The 16,787-nt window shown below is 39.9% G+C and overlaps 1 protein-coding gene across 1 annotated transcript in view; it reads left to right on the forward strand.

Annotated features, from left to right (window-relative positions):
* Positions 1 to 625: 625 nt before the first annotated feature.
* EEFSEC (eukaryotic elongation factor, selenocysteine-tRNA specific) overlaps positions 626 to 16,787 on the forward strand; it is a 128,729-nt gene continuing 112,567 nt past the window's right edge. Inside the window, exon 1 of the mRNA XM_040591697.1 lies at positions 626 to 932. Coding sequence (XP_040447631.1) covers positions 647 to 932 — 286 coding nt within the window. The 5' untranslated portion in view covers positions 626 to 646. The remainder of the gene's footprint in view (positions 933 to 16,787) is intronic.

Genomic DNA, 16,787 nt, shown 5'->3' on the forward strand with positions numbered 1-16,787 from the left:
AAATTGTCGATGTAAGTGTAAGGAGAACAAATGATTCAAATCTTGACCTGCTTTTTCACGTGAGTTTGCAACACCCAAGCAACTTCGAAGCCAAATCTGAGCACCACGCTTCCAGCAGTGGCAGGGTGGGGTTATCCTTGCAGGTGTGCAGTGACAGTGGGCTGAGCTAAGGCAGCCCTGAGTGACTAATTAGTGTGGGTATGATGAGAGCAAAGCGCCGGTGCCCCGGGGCAGCTGCAATAACCCCTTCCCCAGGGGCCCTGCGCAGCCTCTCGGCTCCATCCTCCTGCAATTAGCCCTGGCCTTGATGAGCCCCAGACCCGCACCTGGGGAGGGGGAGCCCGCCAGGTGTGTGGCCGCCGCTGTGTGTTGCTTTAATTGCCTCCCCCTGATGAGGCGGCCTCGGAGCCGAGGCCCGGGAGGGAGCCGGGAGGTCTCGCCCCAGCAGGTGCGGCCGCTGAGCACGCGAGTAGCGGCGGGTTTGGCCAGGCTGTGACACCGCCGGGTCACCGCTCGGCGTGTGCGTGCCGGCTGGGGCCCGGCCGGGCTCTCCCGCCGCCCGGGGCTGTGGCTGCGGAACGGCGGCGGCGGGCCCGCGTTGCCGCAGGGGCGCTGTTGGGACGGACCGGCCGGGTGCAGCGCCGTCATGGCCGCCGGGCCCGCGGCGCCCCGCGTCCTCAACGTGAACGTGGGCGTGCTGGGCCACATCGACAGCGGGAAGACGGCGCTGGCGCGGGCGCTGAGCACCACCGGCTCCACCGCCGCCTTCGACCGGGCGCCCCAGAGCCGGGCGCGGGGCATCACGCTGGACCTGGGCTTCTCCTGCCTGCGCACCGCCCTGCCGCCGCAGCTGGGCCCGGGGCCCGGCGAGCTCCAGTTCACGCTGGTCGACTGCCCGGGACACGCCTCCCTCATCCGCACCATCATCGGCGGTAAGGGGGGGAGCGGGGGTGGCTGCCCCTGCCCGCCCCGGGGCCCCGGTGGCGGAGAGTCCTCTGGGGGCGCCCCGACCCTCGGCGAGGTCCCCGCTTCCCCCGGTGAGGCGAGCGGGGCTGCCGCTCGCCGGAGCGTCGCGGTGCCGGGGGCTTGGCCTGAGTTAGCCGGGGCCCCGGGGGGGATGCGGCTGTCCGACGGGGGGGGGAAGGCCTGTGCGGGCCTCCGGTGGCTCACGGGCCTCATGACTTGGTTACACTTCGTGATTGCCCCACAAATGAAACGCCAGTGCTGTTAGAAAAGCAGCCTAAACGTGAAGCCTTTGAGTGCTCTTTGGACAGTCAGGCCTGCTTGGTTTTCTTATGTATGGGGAAAAAAATAATATTGTGTATGGAGGCCTTCTTTGTGGTATTTAAGGGCAATATTAATTTCTAGGTTCTCACTTGTTAAAGCTGTCAGAGCTTGATATTCCCTGTGGTTGAGAGCTGTAGCGTGCTTGCTGGACACGCTTGTGCCAAACTCGAGAGGGGAGTTCTAACGTGATAATCTTATGCTTAGAAATAATTTTGTGGATTTTAGTAACTTCCTGGTTCGGTTTTTGTAGGTGATATCGGAGGGTCAATCTGGTTTGCATTAGAGCGCGTGTTAAATTAGCTCACCTTGTTCTGTGAGAAATAACACCTCCCCCTTCCACCTCTTGTAAAAAGCCTGAAGAGGTGGTTGGTGCTTGGCTAAGGAGGTGAAGGGGCTGCAGCTGCAGGCTACTGAAAGTGGTCACAGATTGATAAACTGCCAACTACAGGGACCTCTGGAAGCTCAGTTAGCTCCTAGCATGTCCTCTGCTGGTGTCTCTAGTGTCAACTAGTTGGTGGCTTCGCAGGGCAGGCAGTGTATTTCTAGTCAGCTGGACTGAGGTTCAGACCTAGTTACTTTTTATGATGTGTGAATTAACCCTCTTTTGAGCAGACGCGTTATTTGTAAATGTTGTTAGCAGTAACTGCATTGCATTTTTTTAATTTCTTTTGTATTGGATAACAAAGGTTTACTTGTTTCTCGGTTCCACCAGCAGCGAAGTGCTCTGTACCACTAATGCGTGCTCTGCAGCTGCAGGGGTGGCGTGACTGTGCTGAATCCCAGAAACCTGTGGTCTTCCAGTCTTTTGTACTTTACAATTAGCTATCATTCTTAAGTAATCGGAAGCACCTGATTGTCTTCTGAGGAACAAAGATTACTTTGGCAAACTTGTCTTGGAGGTACTGAATAGTGACTTGTATTTAGACATTCCTTTTTGACAGAAACTACTTCTCTCTCATGAAGAGGACATGGGAAAAGTTGGAAAAATAGCTTTTTTATCATTTTAACATTTATCTGGGTTGATTATTTGATACATAGACTTATTGTGGCTTCCTCTTGGTTTTATGAAGAAGCATTTAGTCACAGCTGTTTTCAGTGGTTGAATAAGTTACTCAGATTTCCTTATTGATGGGCCATGCTGGGAGAAGATGACTGTGGACTAGGCTAGAAGGCACGGTAAGAGTTTTCTTCCCAGCAAAAAAGATTCTTTACAGGTAGCAATTCAGACACATAAGTATATCAAACTTGCTTAGATCCAGTTATACCAGATTATGTGTCTTGGTGAAAACACTTGGTTAGTGTGACTTTTACTGCAATTGTATGTATTAAGAAAGAATGGTAGAGAAAATGCAGTGTGTTAATACTTAGCTTATACAGTTAGAAATCTCAGTTTTCTGCTTGATAGCATATGTGTATCTTGATAGTGGATGCTTTGTTTTCTTTTTACTATCAGGTTTAAAAGGTGAAACCTTGATGATAAAACCTGATCTGTGCCTGTGGGACTACTTAGGTGCTTATGGTTTTAGTATGGTTTGGTGAAACTCAAACTGAAGTATAGCATATCTTGTGTAACAGGATACATCCTTCAGTGTTTTAAGTGTCAGTATTTCAATATTGCCAACTTTTCTTGCTCTTCAGAAATGGAAAGCCAGGCCTTCCAGATAATGATACTTCAAAAACGCAGATTGTTTTCATCTGGTTTCTAATCATGAGTATTCAAGGTTCACAATTTCAAGCATTTTCTTTGTAACCAGATATGCTACTACTTTTTTTCTTTTTGATGGAATCTGAGATTTCACTGTTAGTACACATTTTCTATATATAAGGTTTTAAAATAAAACATTAAGTGCAAAGTACTTTATCTTCCTGTGTTTATTCTGCACCTCGGATTTCTCATGCCTGTACAATACTGCTTTTCTGAAATTAAGTCCTGTGATAGCTATAGATCTGAGTTACCCTACAGAAAAGATAGAGGCAGGAGGGATGAGGGAAGGGGAGCTAGATGTGAGGAACCTAAGGGTGGAATGATAACAGAGGGCTCTGAAGAAGCAGCCTTCTCATATGTGTTAATCATGTGCATGCAGTGGAAGCTGTAGGTGTGAAAATATGTTATTGCATGTTCTTATTGTTTGAAGCTCACTTTTCATTGATAGTGGTGTAAACTAGTTGGCTCACCCCTGAGTTGACCCCATCTTTCGGAAATGCTGTCTGCTGTGGCTGGGTAGTGCCATCATTATTCAGTCAGGTCTCCCATGAGGTGGCGAGCTCAAGGGGTTCCTTCTGAAGAGCTCCTTATTGGCTTCACAGGGGAAGCCAGTAGTGGTGTGTTGTTTTTTTTTTGTGGGTGTTTGTGTGTGTTTTTTATCTCGGTTCTTTTCTTCTAGGGTGCCATTTTCATCAGTGGTGTCCCAGGCTATCTTCCAGTCCAGTGCCTTCCTCTGTCATCTGTGTTCCCAGAGTGCTCTAAGGGTTAATTCCTTTGCCGTGCAAAGCTGATAAATCTGCTTACGGATGAAATTATACCATTTACCATTCTTTAACATATTTCTATATCTAGCTAATTCTTGAAGTGTTTTTTTTCATGGCTGAATCTAGTGTTGCATTTTTGTCATGCTGTGCCAGGTAGTGCTTGACCTTGCAAATACTTCTCAGTCACAGATGTTTATTTAGAGACAATACCTTAGGATTAAATGAATGCAGAATATTTGAGCAGTAACCAAATGGAATGGAAAATGCAAGTCGTATTTCATTCTGTGTGGCTACATTTTTCTTGCAAAGCTTGTCCTTGAAAACAAAACATATCAAATGTTAAATCAAAAGATACTTTTTAACCTGCATGCAGGGAATTGGAAATGTTGCAGACAGTTCCACTGAAGTCTGTCTTAAAAAGTTTTAGCTGGAAGGTGATAGTGAAGGTTGAAATGGAATAAATGATAGGCACTTGACTTACTACTACATGGCTTTTACTTGTATTTAAACTACACTGGTTTATTCTTCAACAGCAGACTCTTGTGTGTCGGATGTAGCAGGAAGGTATTAAGTTATTGGGGACAGCAGTGTGACTTGGACTGTCATGTATTTTTTTTTTTGAACAGCAAGAACAGAACTCTGTTTTACAATAATTTGAAGACTTTTCCTGTGCTCTAGCAGGATTTTGTCTATCATGTATCAAGCGATGCAACAAGTACTTTGTTTACAGCTGTTCATAGTTGATTTACTAAACAGAGAGAACAAGCCTGAATAACTGAATTTTAAGAGTCAGGTCTTTAGCTTGTCCCTGTGTTTAGCAGTAAGAAGCACTCGCATCAGCCTTATGTTTGCATTCTGCATGGAGGGAATGACTGCAAAATGCATTACTGTTATTTTTATTGTTACCGCTTGATTCCATTGCTACAGAGATTTCGAATGGTATTTTGTTAAAATTTCACACAGAGGTGGGGCAGTTTTGTCACAGTCCTATAGGTTTGTTTTTAAGCTTCTGTTCCTTTGTTAAATTTCAGCTCTCTGATCTTCCGCAAAGCTGATGCTAATGTCATCAAAGTAAAAGAAGAGTTGCTTTTACATTTGTTTGTTGCAGACCTGTGCATTCATAGGGTCTGGAATGGTTTCTCGAATGAGTTCAGCAGTAAGGGATGCCTGCAGAGAAGTTATATGAGTTAATCTTCCAGAAGAAATTCAATCTCCATATTTCATTTTAAGACCACTTTGCGTAGCAAAGTAGTTTAACCAGTAGCAGATTTTTTACTTGCTGATGGTTAATTTCATGCCCTACAAAGGGTCAGCACACTAATACAGAAGAACATGATTACCTCATCCTCGCTTCCCCCCCGCACACGCAGTGAAGGGATACCGCAGTGTTTGTTTTAGGTGAGCTCTTGTCAGATGCCCTTTATCTGTTTGATTTTGAGATGGGTCCTCAAAAGAACTTCTAAAAAAGAAAGTTGTCTTTTTTAGTTTGTTTTTTTTTTTTTTTTCCCTTTGTGAAGTTCAAAGGACAGAGTAGCCTTATAGTGTTTTAATTGGAAAGCTACTGCTTGACCTTGGTTGTCTAAACCTGGAGGGGGGGGGCGGGGGCGGGAAATTCTGACAAACTTGTAGTTTTGTAATCCTTATGCCTGCCTGAACCTTTGACCCTTTTACTTTATAACTAGAACTTCATTGTCACCATTTGTCCCTGCAGTTCCTTTCAAAGAAAACGGCCTTCCAAGTGTCTGTTTCCACTTTGCTGCTGTGTTCTGTTAAGGAAGGGTATTAATTCATACCTGATACATTGGAGGGGCCAAGACTTTTGAACTTGCACAAGAGCTTGGGGAGGGGGAAATGAGCATAGCAAAAGCATGTCTTGCTGATGCAAATGAGTACAATGAAAACAGTCTTGGGAGATCAAGGGAAATGTGGTCTTGCTACCAGCATTCAAATTCAGTCAGATGCAGATTATTTGTAAGATTAACATAGCACAAAAAACCTCCTCTTTTATCACAGATTAGTTGTTTTGCCAAGTTTGTTGTAAGCTTTTAAGAGGATTTGTAAACTCAGGGTTACCTTTGCATTACTGTCATGAAAATACACTTCCATTGGTGTGAACTTCTGCTGGTTGACACCTTTGTGAAGATAAGACAATTCTTGTTTTTTCTGTTCCAGGTGAGTGAACAAGTAGAGTTTTATAGTTGTAGAGTGTATATATAGATGATTTAAATTTTTGTGGAGGCCTCTTGCTATTGAGTGCACATGTAGAAGGGAAACCTGTTCTCTGGAGCAAATTCCTGTGTTGTTCAATTGATACCATGCTGATCAGAGAGAAGTTGCTGGAGAGTCTTGAGGAGTTTGGCTGCCAACTTGAAGTGAGAATAACGTAATAATGAACCTTGTTCTGGCGGAAAAATATTAAAATACAACTCATGTTATATAATTTATATTCATGAGCCTTGATGTAGTGGTAGATCTTGTGGAAGTACTCATGGGCCAAGAGAGTTCAACTAACACTAATGTGAATGTTTTCCAAAGCCTATTAAACTTGGGTTCATGGTGCTTGTAAATTGCTGACATTGCTTTGTATTAAAAATGCAAATAAATAAACTTTATTTCTGTAAATGAAACCACTTTTCTCTTGAAACTGAAACTGTCTTTAATTCACTTTAAGTAATTTGGCTGGTGCCTGATACTTGTCTGACAAATTAAAGGAGTATTTTTATTGACATTTTAAAATGAAAGCCACTTTTTAAATTAAGGACCTATGCATAAAGATAAGGCAGCTGGTATAAAAATATTGCTGCTCTCTCCCCAACCCCCAAAGTGCGACTTTGTCTACTGGATATTAAGAGTGCACAAGAGGGCAGTGTTTGCCTGCGATGTGGGATCCTCATGATAAGTGCATAGGGTAACAGGTCAGCATGGATGGAGTGACCGTACTGTGAATCGAAAAAGAATTAAGTAGAAGATTTGGAATGCAACTGTGGCTTAATTTTCCCGTTCCTAAAGAAAATATCCTCTGTGCTTTAAAGAAAGGTTAGTTGTATTTCATCTGCAGTTCAGATAGTGCTTTTTATTGCTTATGCGATAAAAAAAAAAGTGTAGCGTTGTCTTATGTGTTACATGAGATGCACATAACACAGGTGAGATGAAACAACTGGTTTTCACTGAGGCTGCATGTGAGCAGTATGACTCTATCCACATAAAGGGCTGGGGTTTTTTATTTTACAGTTACGGAAAGTTTATCTAGTTTACCCTGTAAAGCAATTAGTGATGTGGGAACCATGGAATTTAGTGTACCCAGTTCCCCTCCCCCCCCCCCCCCCCCATTTCCCTGAGTCATTTAATAACTAAGCAAAAGTAAGGTAGTTGGACTAAATCTGTTTTGAACGACTTCTGTGCAGTGTGGGGTTTGTTGTATGAGATTGAGTAGAATGAAATTTGTGTGTGTGTACACCAGGGTACTTTCAAATAGTGGTCTTCCTGTGTAATTTCTATCTTATTTGTATCATAACTATAATGATTCTAACTTCCTATTTATTATGCATCACTTCTCATTTCTGTCTGTGTTAATGTTTTTTTAGTGATGTGACAGTAGGACTAGTGTAATTGGCTGTTATGATTTCTATTCTATGTCCTCTTCTGCTTTTTTGACTTGAAGCTTATTTCTCTATTAAACTTACAAAGGTTCAACCAGCTCCTAAACTAAACATCAACTCTTAAGTAATATTAGTGAGCAAAGCAGGAAGTGCTCCTCTCCTTTTATGGGTTGAAAAGTTTAAAAGGAGCGAGAGAGCCATCGTCTTGCGATCTCAGAAGTTATAGTGAATGATCACGTTCTCTTTTATTTCTTGTTAGAATCCTGTCAGAAGTGTACAGTTTCCTGTGTTCAGTTAAAAAACCCACAACCTTAATTTTGCATATATTGTTCTGAAGATGTGATTTGTAATTGAATTCTCAATCTTAAATGTAGACTGTATACAGGAGTGGCTTTATTGAACCTTGTTTGAATGATAGGTTGTCTCTTGCTAGTATAGGACAGTTTTTCTATAAAGCTTTTGGGTGGTTGTGTGCATACTTGCTTGTATACAACAAAATTGTGCTAATTCACACTTCATTATTTGACACAAAAAATTTGACAGCTTCTCAGGAAAACATAATAACCGAGCACTGTAATGGTGCTAAGTCTGTTTGATCATTCTTCCTATTGATTTAAAAACAGAATTTCTTTGTTCCATCATTCTGTGTGCAAGCATTCATCAAATAACCACGTGTCCTTTCATTTCAATTTGCTTCATGTTTCTCCTTCTTGAAACTTTGTAAGCTGTTTGGGAGAGTGGTCAAGCTTTATTAATCCATGTTAGATGTTTTTAAATATCAGCTAATGTAGTGAAGTCTTATAAATACCTGCATAAAACTAGAAGAACTCACTGTAAAATATGTAGCAAGTTTATAGTTAAAATTACCCTTGTCAAAATAAATTTAAAGCACATTTTTCTAAGTAGATTTGTAACTGATGATGGATATGTTTGGCTTGTTAAATAGTCCAATTCAGCAATTCAGTGGTCTGCTAATCAACAAACTGGCTTAGTAAGGTTCTACTGTATTTGTTCTACAGCTTGATTTAGCAGTTGTCTTCAATTAGTGGATGCTAGATAGAAGTTAAATGATACATTGCTTATGTATAGAACACACTTTTAATAGCTAGCTTAGCTTGATGGAGCCATGAACTTAGCTTCCTTAATGTTCCCTGGTTGTTTGTTTTGTTTTTGGGGGTTTTTTTTGTTTGTTTCTACTAGAAGTAATAATATATGTTCTTGGATGGCTGTTTTAAAGTGCTGTGTATCAAAACTCCTAAAAAACCAAAGCACAGATGGGAAAATCTAGGTTATAATAGTAAAGCAGACGTACGACATCTAGCTAAGCGAAAAAACCAACCCCCCACATTGTCATTGTTGAAGCCCGTTAAGTGGAGTAAAATTATTTCTCCATGTGACAGCTAGTTGTTTTCTGTCTGGGAACCCTAAGGTTGGCCTGGCAAGCTGAAGAGCAAGGACAGATGTTCTGTGGTGGTAGTTTCCAGCTGGATTCTTGAATGCATTGTGTTCTGTGGGTCACAGCTCATAACAAAGTAAAATTGAGTGAGAGCTCCAGCAAAGAAAGACTTGAACAACTTGTTTGATAGCTGTGATTGCAAAGATACTGTGCATACTGTGAGAAAATATTCTCTGTGCTATCTGTAAAATTCAGATTAAATAGCCATTCTGAAGTGCTTCCTTTAAACTGTTTGCTTCCAAAAAGCATTGCAGGCTAAGTAAATACCAATAATTCTTATTTCCCATCTCCTTATCAGTTATTCTACCAAAATGTTCTTGCACAGCCTATCTAATCTCTTCAAGTGAACATGAAATGGTTAGTGTTGGCTTCCAATTTGAATGACGATCTCTGTTTCAAATTTAAGCTGATGAATTCTACATTAGATTGTAATTATCAGCATTACCAGCACTAGGGGTGGTTGTGACCAGACAAACAAATATATATCTATATCTATATGTATCTCTATGTTGAATGTAGCAGCAGAATGAGTTGGTGAATAGTGGAAGAAAAGGAAATGGAATTGAGAGGATAGCTTAAACAAAAACAATAAATTGCATTCAGGAGCATTGTGGGGGTAAAAGATAAGGGGGACTAAAAATCAAGGTTTAACTTTTGAGATTTATGAAAGTTGACCTGGGTATAAGAATTCAGGCCCCTCACCCCAAGTTCCGTAGAAGAGATGATTCATTTGGCTTACAGGTTTTCTTTAAAAATGTATTATTTTCTTTTATTTATGCCATGGAAGGATCATGAACATTGTCGTGTACATGGCAGATCTGCTTTTTCTGCAGTGCCAGGAAAGTGAATTTAATCCAATCCCCTGTAGCACTTTTTTGTCTCCTGTGCCAAAGTTTTGCTTTGTTTCGTGTCTTATTTGGGTTGCAGCGTAAGGGCTTGGGTGCTCTTTTTAATTGTGGAACTTTGCCTTGATTTGTTCGGCAAAGATTCACCTGTCTATTTCCATTAAATTTATTGTAGAGCAGGTAACCATATTTTAGAGACATTTGCTGTATATGTAAAACTTGAAATGGTCTTTAAGAACCTGTTGAGTAAGGAAAAGCTATAGAAGTGTTAGAGAATTGTTGATAGAACTATCCAATTATATTAACCACGATAGGCAATGGGAAATGTCTTTTTGTCATAGATATTTATTCATGCTTAAATTTACTTCTCTTATATTAAAGAATTCCCTTCCAGCAGTATGGCTTTGGAGAGGAAAGTTTCTGAAGCATGCAAAAACTGTGTTTTGGAGAAAGAAACAAAATTATTGTAGTTTTCTTTTTTTAGGATCAAGAAGAGGGGGAGGGAAAATGGTTTCCTTGTATTTGACTGTGCCGTTGGAGGGAAGACAAAGCTCAGTCTCTCTTGCTGACTAATGTCATCATCGAGGCATTTTTTTTCTCCCACAGAGCAATTTTGTCTCCACTGAGACCCCCACAGCCATTGGCAAGACCATGGCCTGAGATTAAATCTCATGCTTGGGTGAAATTCTAATGACTGTAATTGTTTCCTCTTTTTAAGTCTGTGGTCCCTTCATCAAAGAGTGGTGCGGAAATTATGCATTTATGTTGTAAAAGGGAGGTCGTGATTACCTGAACCTGTGGTTGACTTCAGGGGATTCTGTGTTGTGTTCTGGCAGTGGTTATCCACGCTGACATTCTAGTATGTGAAATGATTTAAAGTGTGGCTTGGAGTATATATGTAAAGTAATAGTGGCATGCCTCAGTCCTCTCTGGGGTTTGTGCTGCTCTCGTTCACAGTCACCCACTGTCGGGTGATTGCTGCCTCTCGGTCAGGGGAGTGCTAGCAGCTCGTGTGTTTTGGTTGTCTGTTGGCATAGGAGAGAAGGCAGAGTAGTAGATGTGGATCTAGGTAGGCTTCTGTGAATGATCTGTTCCGAAGGTAAGCGCCTAACCTGGTGCAGCCATGCAATAGTGCTGGAGTTGTCTCCCCCAAATTGCAAAGGGCTTAGGACCTCTCTGCAAGTGTTAGCGTTAACCCTCACTCTCCAGTGTTTATTGAAGGTGTTTGGCATCTTGAAGGGATCGCACCAGTATGGTAGTGCTGGTGTGGAAGAACCAAGCATGAGTATGTCTGTGAATGTGGATATGAAGAAAATTGCACACAATTTTATAGAGGTAGTTTGCCTGATCCTGCGAAATGGGAATATATGCGTGCATCAGTGTTGCTGTGTGATGGGAAAATTCGCAGAAGAATTTTGTGTTATTTGACTTTATTGTGCAGTTCTGTATGTACACAACTTTGGAACTAACTTATTTGAAGGTTTGCTGCTTTGAAACAGCAGGACTGCTTTTGTGGGGTTTAATGTTTTCTTTGTCGTAATTTAAAGCCAAACAAATCAAATGTGAAGATAAATTTGTTTTTTAAACACAAGCCCCACTGTCCATTTCCTAACTTCTTTGGAGGTTTATGAAAAAATGATGTACCGTACACAGTTTTTGGAGTTGTTTCTGCTCTAATTTATGAATTGTCCTTTAAAGATGTCAGAAGAACTGACCAAGAGGTGTTTAATCAGAGAATAAGGAAAATTATTCAAATGGTACTTAATTCTAAGTGCTTAGGCTGCATTTAGAGACTAAAGAAACCCTAAATATTGTCATTCTTAAAAGCACTCAGCATCAGAATCTTTCCCTGCTCTCAGTGAGGCAATGTTGTACTTTTCAATACTCCAAACTGAATACCGAACAAAAAAAAGAAACCCCAAGTGTCAACAGTGCTATTCACTTAAGGATGCAGCCTTGGGCATATAACATGGTTACTTTGGCCACTGTCTGGCAATATTATAACTTAATATGATGATGTGCCTCACCTTAAACATTCCTAAAAGCCTGAAAAGCAAGTTTTTACACCAAAGTTATATGCATGTCTTTCATATAAATAAAATCCATAATAAAAAAACCCTTGAAATAATTGTTGATAATATTTCTCCTTGTGTGTGGTGTAATGACAATATTGCTGAACATCCAGAAGTCACAAGTCAGGTATTCCTAAGGAAGTTTAAGGAAATAGTTTTGTTCTTTCAGTTTGCTTGTGATAGATTTTGACTCTGTGGTGGGTACCAATGTGTACTTCTTTCCCTCAGTAGACTTTCCACCTAACAACTGAGATGATCCCATTATTTCAAATGCTGTGATAAAGTTGTGGTGGCTGGTGATGTTTACCCATGTGTTTGTAATTGAGCTCTCAATTTACTCTCTCTGGTGTGTATTATGATATCCATTAATGCTAGTTTTTTCTGTCCAAAATTGCTATTTAACTGGAATATCTTGTGGGGACAAGATTCGCTTGTCTGTGGTGCTGTGTAGTGCTTCTAGGGCACTATATATATTTAAAAAAAGTGTATTTAGTTAAATCAAACTGTATCAGTCTTTGCATGGAGAAAATACTCTTTTGAGGGAGGGAGGGAGGGAAGGAGTTTTGAACTGAAGTGAAATTCCTTAAAAAAACCAACCAAAACCTCAAAAACCCAGTAGCTGAAAGTCTAGTCCTTACAGAAAGTTCATCTCCATGTGTGTTTTCGTTACTGAACTATATTCACTAACAAATTGTATGTGGGTGAGTGTTTGGGTGTTTTTTTCATTATGTGTCCCTAAATGTGTGTTCTTTTTTGTTTTGAAGCTTTATTTATGGTATGAAATAGTTGATTATTCTAGTAATAGCCAGGACTGCTTTTGTGGGGTTTAATGTTTTCTTTGTTGTAATTTAAAGCCAAACAAATCAAATGTGAAGATAAATTTGTTTTTTAAACACAAGCCCCACTGTCCATTTCTTTACCCACCCTGCACCAAGAAACCAGTGAGTCTTTAACTTATTTTGATAGTGTTCTGTTAGTAACATAGTCAAATTGATGTAGTGTTTGAAGGTTATTTTGGTTACTGTACTTGTTTCTTTTCCCTTTGAATTTTAAAGATGTTTATCTTTGTCCCATTAAGAAAATGGTAGACAGTAGCTAGGAAAACTGTAGACCACATATAAAGTGATGCCAGATTTATGGATTTTTTTGTGTGTTCTTGCATATAATTGAGTCAATCCTAGGTAGAACCAGAATTGACTAATGTGAAATTTAAATTAGTGACAGTATCTTTTCAAAGCTTATGCATACTGTTTTAAACCTTTCTGCAGTAACTTAGGGGCTCATATAAGAACAGTCGGAACAAAATAGTTACAAGAATGTTTGAGGTTAAGCTGTCTAATATTTATTTTAGCAGCCTATGATACTTCAGCAGCATTTTCACTTTGTATAAGAGAGCTAACAACTTCATAGCATCTCAAATGCAACGGTATTTACTGTTTTTATTGGACGCTGAAAATTTTTAGAATAACAGCATGAAATCGTCAAAATGCATGCATTTTGGGGAGGCTGTTACTCTGTTTGGAAGCTGTTATGCTTTCTGTTTGTCCCAGCCTGTGTAGGTTCCCCTTTATGCAGTTTGTTCCGAAGTGGAATAAATAAGTTCTGTGAATGAGAAATGTGTTTCTGCTAAGGGGATGCTGAAGTGGGGTCTGAGGTTCCCTAATAAAAGACCAAAAAAAAATTAATGTAGGGATTGGAAGCATAGTACAGTATAGGTGCAATAAAGGCAGCCAAGATCAGCTCAGCAGAAACAGTACATTTATGAGAACTTGTCATAAGAAGCAGAGTTCTGTGGTTAACAGTCATGATTGAAATACAGGATGCTCAGGCAGTAGCTTACTGGTGGCAAACATGACTTCCTAGTAGGTCAGCAAAATAGCCCATCAAGCTAGTTTTCCAATATTAAATATATTCTGGGAAATATGGTTTGCTGCTAAATGGTAGAAATCATTGGAAAATATTTTAAATGCCTGAATTGTAATCTCTCTTTCTACTTCTGTTAGCTCTGGGCAACCAAAAAAATCGAGCTTTAATCACCAAGGCTGTATTCTTTCTTGGCGATTTCAGCATTTCATTAAGCAGTGATTAGTACTCTTCAATTATGCATTCATTTATCTTGGTGATGCATTTACAGTTAGAGATAGTGTTGGTTTATTGAATTTGGCTGATGCCTAGCAATTTCAGCAGATTTTTTTTCTTGCCATTTAAGAACATGCAAGAAAGCAGTAGAGAGGGGTTTTATAGCCTTGGCATTGTGTTTAATGATAATCTTACATGATTTTTTTATTTTTGTGAAGAAAAGTGGAAAATACAAGGTGGGTTTCTTTTCCCCGCTTAGAACTTGTAGAAATTCTGTTCTAAAGTCCATCTCCAGGCTTTGCCTTTGGCTGCTGGACATGGGTGGTTGGTGTTATGCCTCTTTCAGGTGCAAGGGAAGAAGCAGTGTAGCAGGCTGATCTCGAAGCTCGTAGTTGGAATGGATTTTTCTCCATGTTCCTAAGCTGGCAGTTCCACAAATGAATTAAAAGATCTTTTTCCCTTTTCTTAAGGGGGGTGGGGGGAGAAGGAAAAGAGGAGGGACAGTGCTGGGAAATATGGTTGAAGAGCAGTTTCTTGAAACTTAAATGTTGTCCTTTAGGAGTAGGAGGAAGGAGGAGAGAAAAGGATTTCAATACTGTTAAAAGGTGTCCTTGTTTGTTTTCTGTCATAACTGGGTAAGGATTAAATAGTGGTGGACTGTGAGTTGGAACGCTTTGAGGGAGGAGTGGTAGGGTTGCTGATAACCCACTTTTGCTTCGCTTCTGTTTGTTTCATGGGTTTTGTTTGTATGTCTTAAAATGATGCATTCCGTTTCCTTCTAGCTTTAATGGTATACAAGCTTGAGTTCTAGTTTATTAACAGAACTGAAATGAAACAGGCTTCTTTGCCTGCCCAGTGCTGCTGCAGAAGGAATAGACTATTGCTGCTATCTCTTGGTACTGAAAACTTCAAAACTTTCATTTTGCTGGTGAAACCCTGCGTAAAACTTGTGTAATCTGAGATGTTGTGATTTAATTTTCCTTAGACAACAGAATCTAGCTCTTTGAGAGAGACAAATCTTCTCACTGTATGCTTAAATCTTATTTTTCTGAGTAAGAGAGAATGCTGTGTATGTTTAAAACATGGTGACTACAAATAAGAATTTTTTTTTTAAAAAAATTGTTTTCCTCTTGTGGTCTCAAGTCTACCCCCTTTGTACCTTGCTCAACAGGGCACTCGAGGTAAAAATCATGTAAATGGGTGCTAGTATTACTTTATCAAGGGAAGAAAAAAAATTAAATACACATTTATGTGATTTTAATCTTTTTTTTTTACTTCCATGTAGACTAGTAATTAAAGACACTTTTGTATTCTCTACCAACATTACTTACCCTTTTCCTCTTTGTACACTTTACTTCAATGTTGTTTTTTTACAAAATGGAAAGATAATTTTTTCCTCAAAAGCAGATTAGCTGTGACATTTCAAATCCAATAAATTATTTTTATTAATTGTAAGTACTTTAAGGAAATCTTCTAACAAAATTTGATTTGGGTCTAGAGTAAATTGTCAGTAAGAATATACTTAATAAAGTTCCTTTGTATTTCTCTTCCGTTATTATTATATGGTTCTTTCTTTGTATTTCTCTTCCATTTTTATATGGATCTTCAACAGCAATTGTGTCCATCATTATTATATGGATCTTCAACAGCAATTGTGTCCATCATTTGATGTGAAGACTAAAGTGGCTAGGTAACGAAGCGTATTTACTTAAGTTTATTTTAAATGAAATTCTCATTCCGAGTTTTCTGCCCCTTGTTCTGTAATTCTAGTTCCTACTGTCAGAAAACTTAATTTAGCATCTTGTTCTCTCTGAGTCTAGAAGATGTGGATCAGAAAGAAGACCTAACAAAATGTGAAAACTAATAGTTAAGAATATAAACCCACTCATACAAGGCAAAAGCATCTAAGAATGGGTTTCTGCGAAGAGGGAAGTGTGTAATGTTTAGATATTATTGATGTGCTTTTGATACTGTTTTGTATTCTTGCTTAGGAATTTCTTCTCTTAACTCACCTGAGAAATTGTATCACGGAGTTTAGATTAGCAAGCACAGATGATTTTGCTGGGCTTCTGAGCACTTCATTTCTAGAATCCCATCCAAGCTAGATGGTAATGGCTCAGTGCCTGTAGTTGCTGCTTTTTAAATTTTTGCTGCGACTAGTGGTCTCCAGAAATGTGCTGGTTATGTTGTTCCATTTTTAAACACTGAAATATAAATTTACAGCTATGGCATACTTTGATGTAGAATCATTACTGCTTTGCACTCCGTGTTATTTGCTTATTTACCAAGGATTCTTAGTCTGTTTGTGTATTTCCATTGAATAACTTGAGCAGTGCCAGCATTCCGAAGAGCTGGTCACATGAGCTTGGCAGGGCAATGTGTATTCTGCACAGACTTTGTTTTCTGTAGGCTTTCTTCCCACTTCCTGGGGATGTTGTCAGCCTCCGTTTTAGCTTGAAAATTTCGATTTAGATTTGGGAGAGAAGTTGTTCTGAATTATCAAATGAAATATAGGAGGGTGAGTGTGGGATGTGGAGCTGGGAGACCTATTGTACTTTTTTCTTCTGATGACTCTTCTTGGTCACAGAAGCAGAGCTCTGGTCTCGATAAAAGTTTTGATCTTGAGTGTTTTATTTAACCAACAGATGGGACTGCTCACAAACTTACTTTACACAAACTGTCACTACTACTTGTAAAATGCCTGTACCTTTGAGTCAGAGCTTGTGTGGCTTTTTTCAGTTGTTTGTTCATCCTAGAGAAAAGGCTGGAGGACTTGTTCCGAATTATTCTGAGAGATCGATGATGATCTAAGCATGTTGTGTTTTATGTAGTATTTCAGCTGTACTGTGAAATCACTGTGCAGGGTTGTGCAACACAACTTCACCTTTTGAAATTCTTCAAAATACTTATAGAAAACTTTTTTCTTTAATTATGAGGGGGTTTAGAGGTAAAAGGACTGTTGTTATATGTTGATGGCTTC

The sequence above is a fragment of the Falco naumanni genome, chromosome 4, assembly GCF_017639655.2.
Source record: "Falco naumanni isolate bFalNau1 chromosome 4, bFalNau1.pat, whole genome shotgun sequence".
Taxonomy (NCBI): Eukaryota; Metazoa; Chordata; class Aves; order Falconiformes; family Falconidae; genus Falco; species Falco naumanni.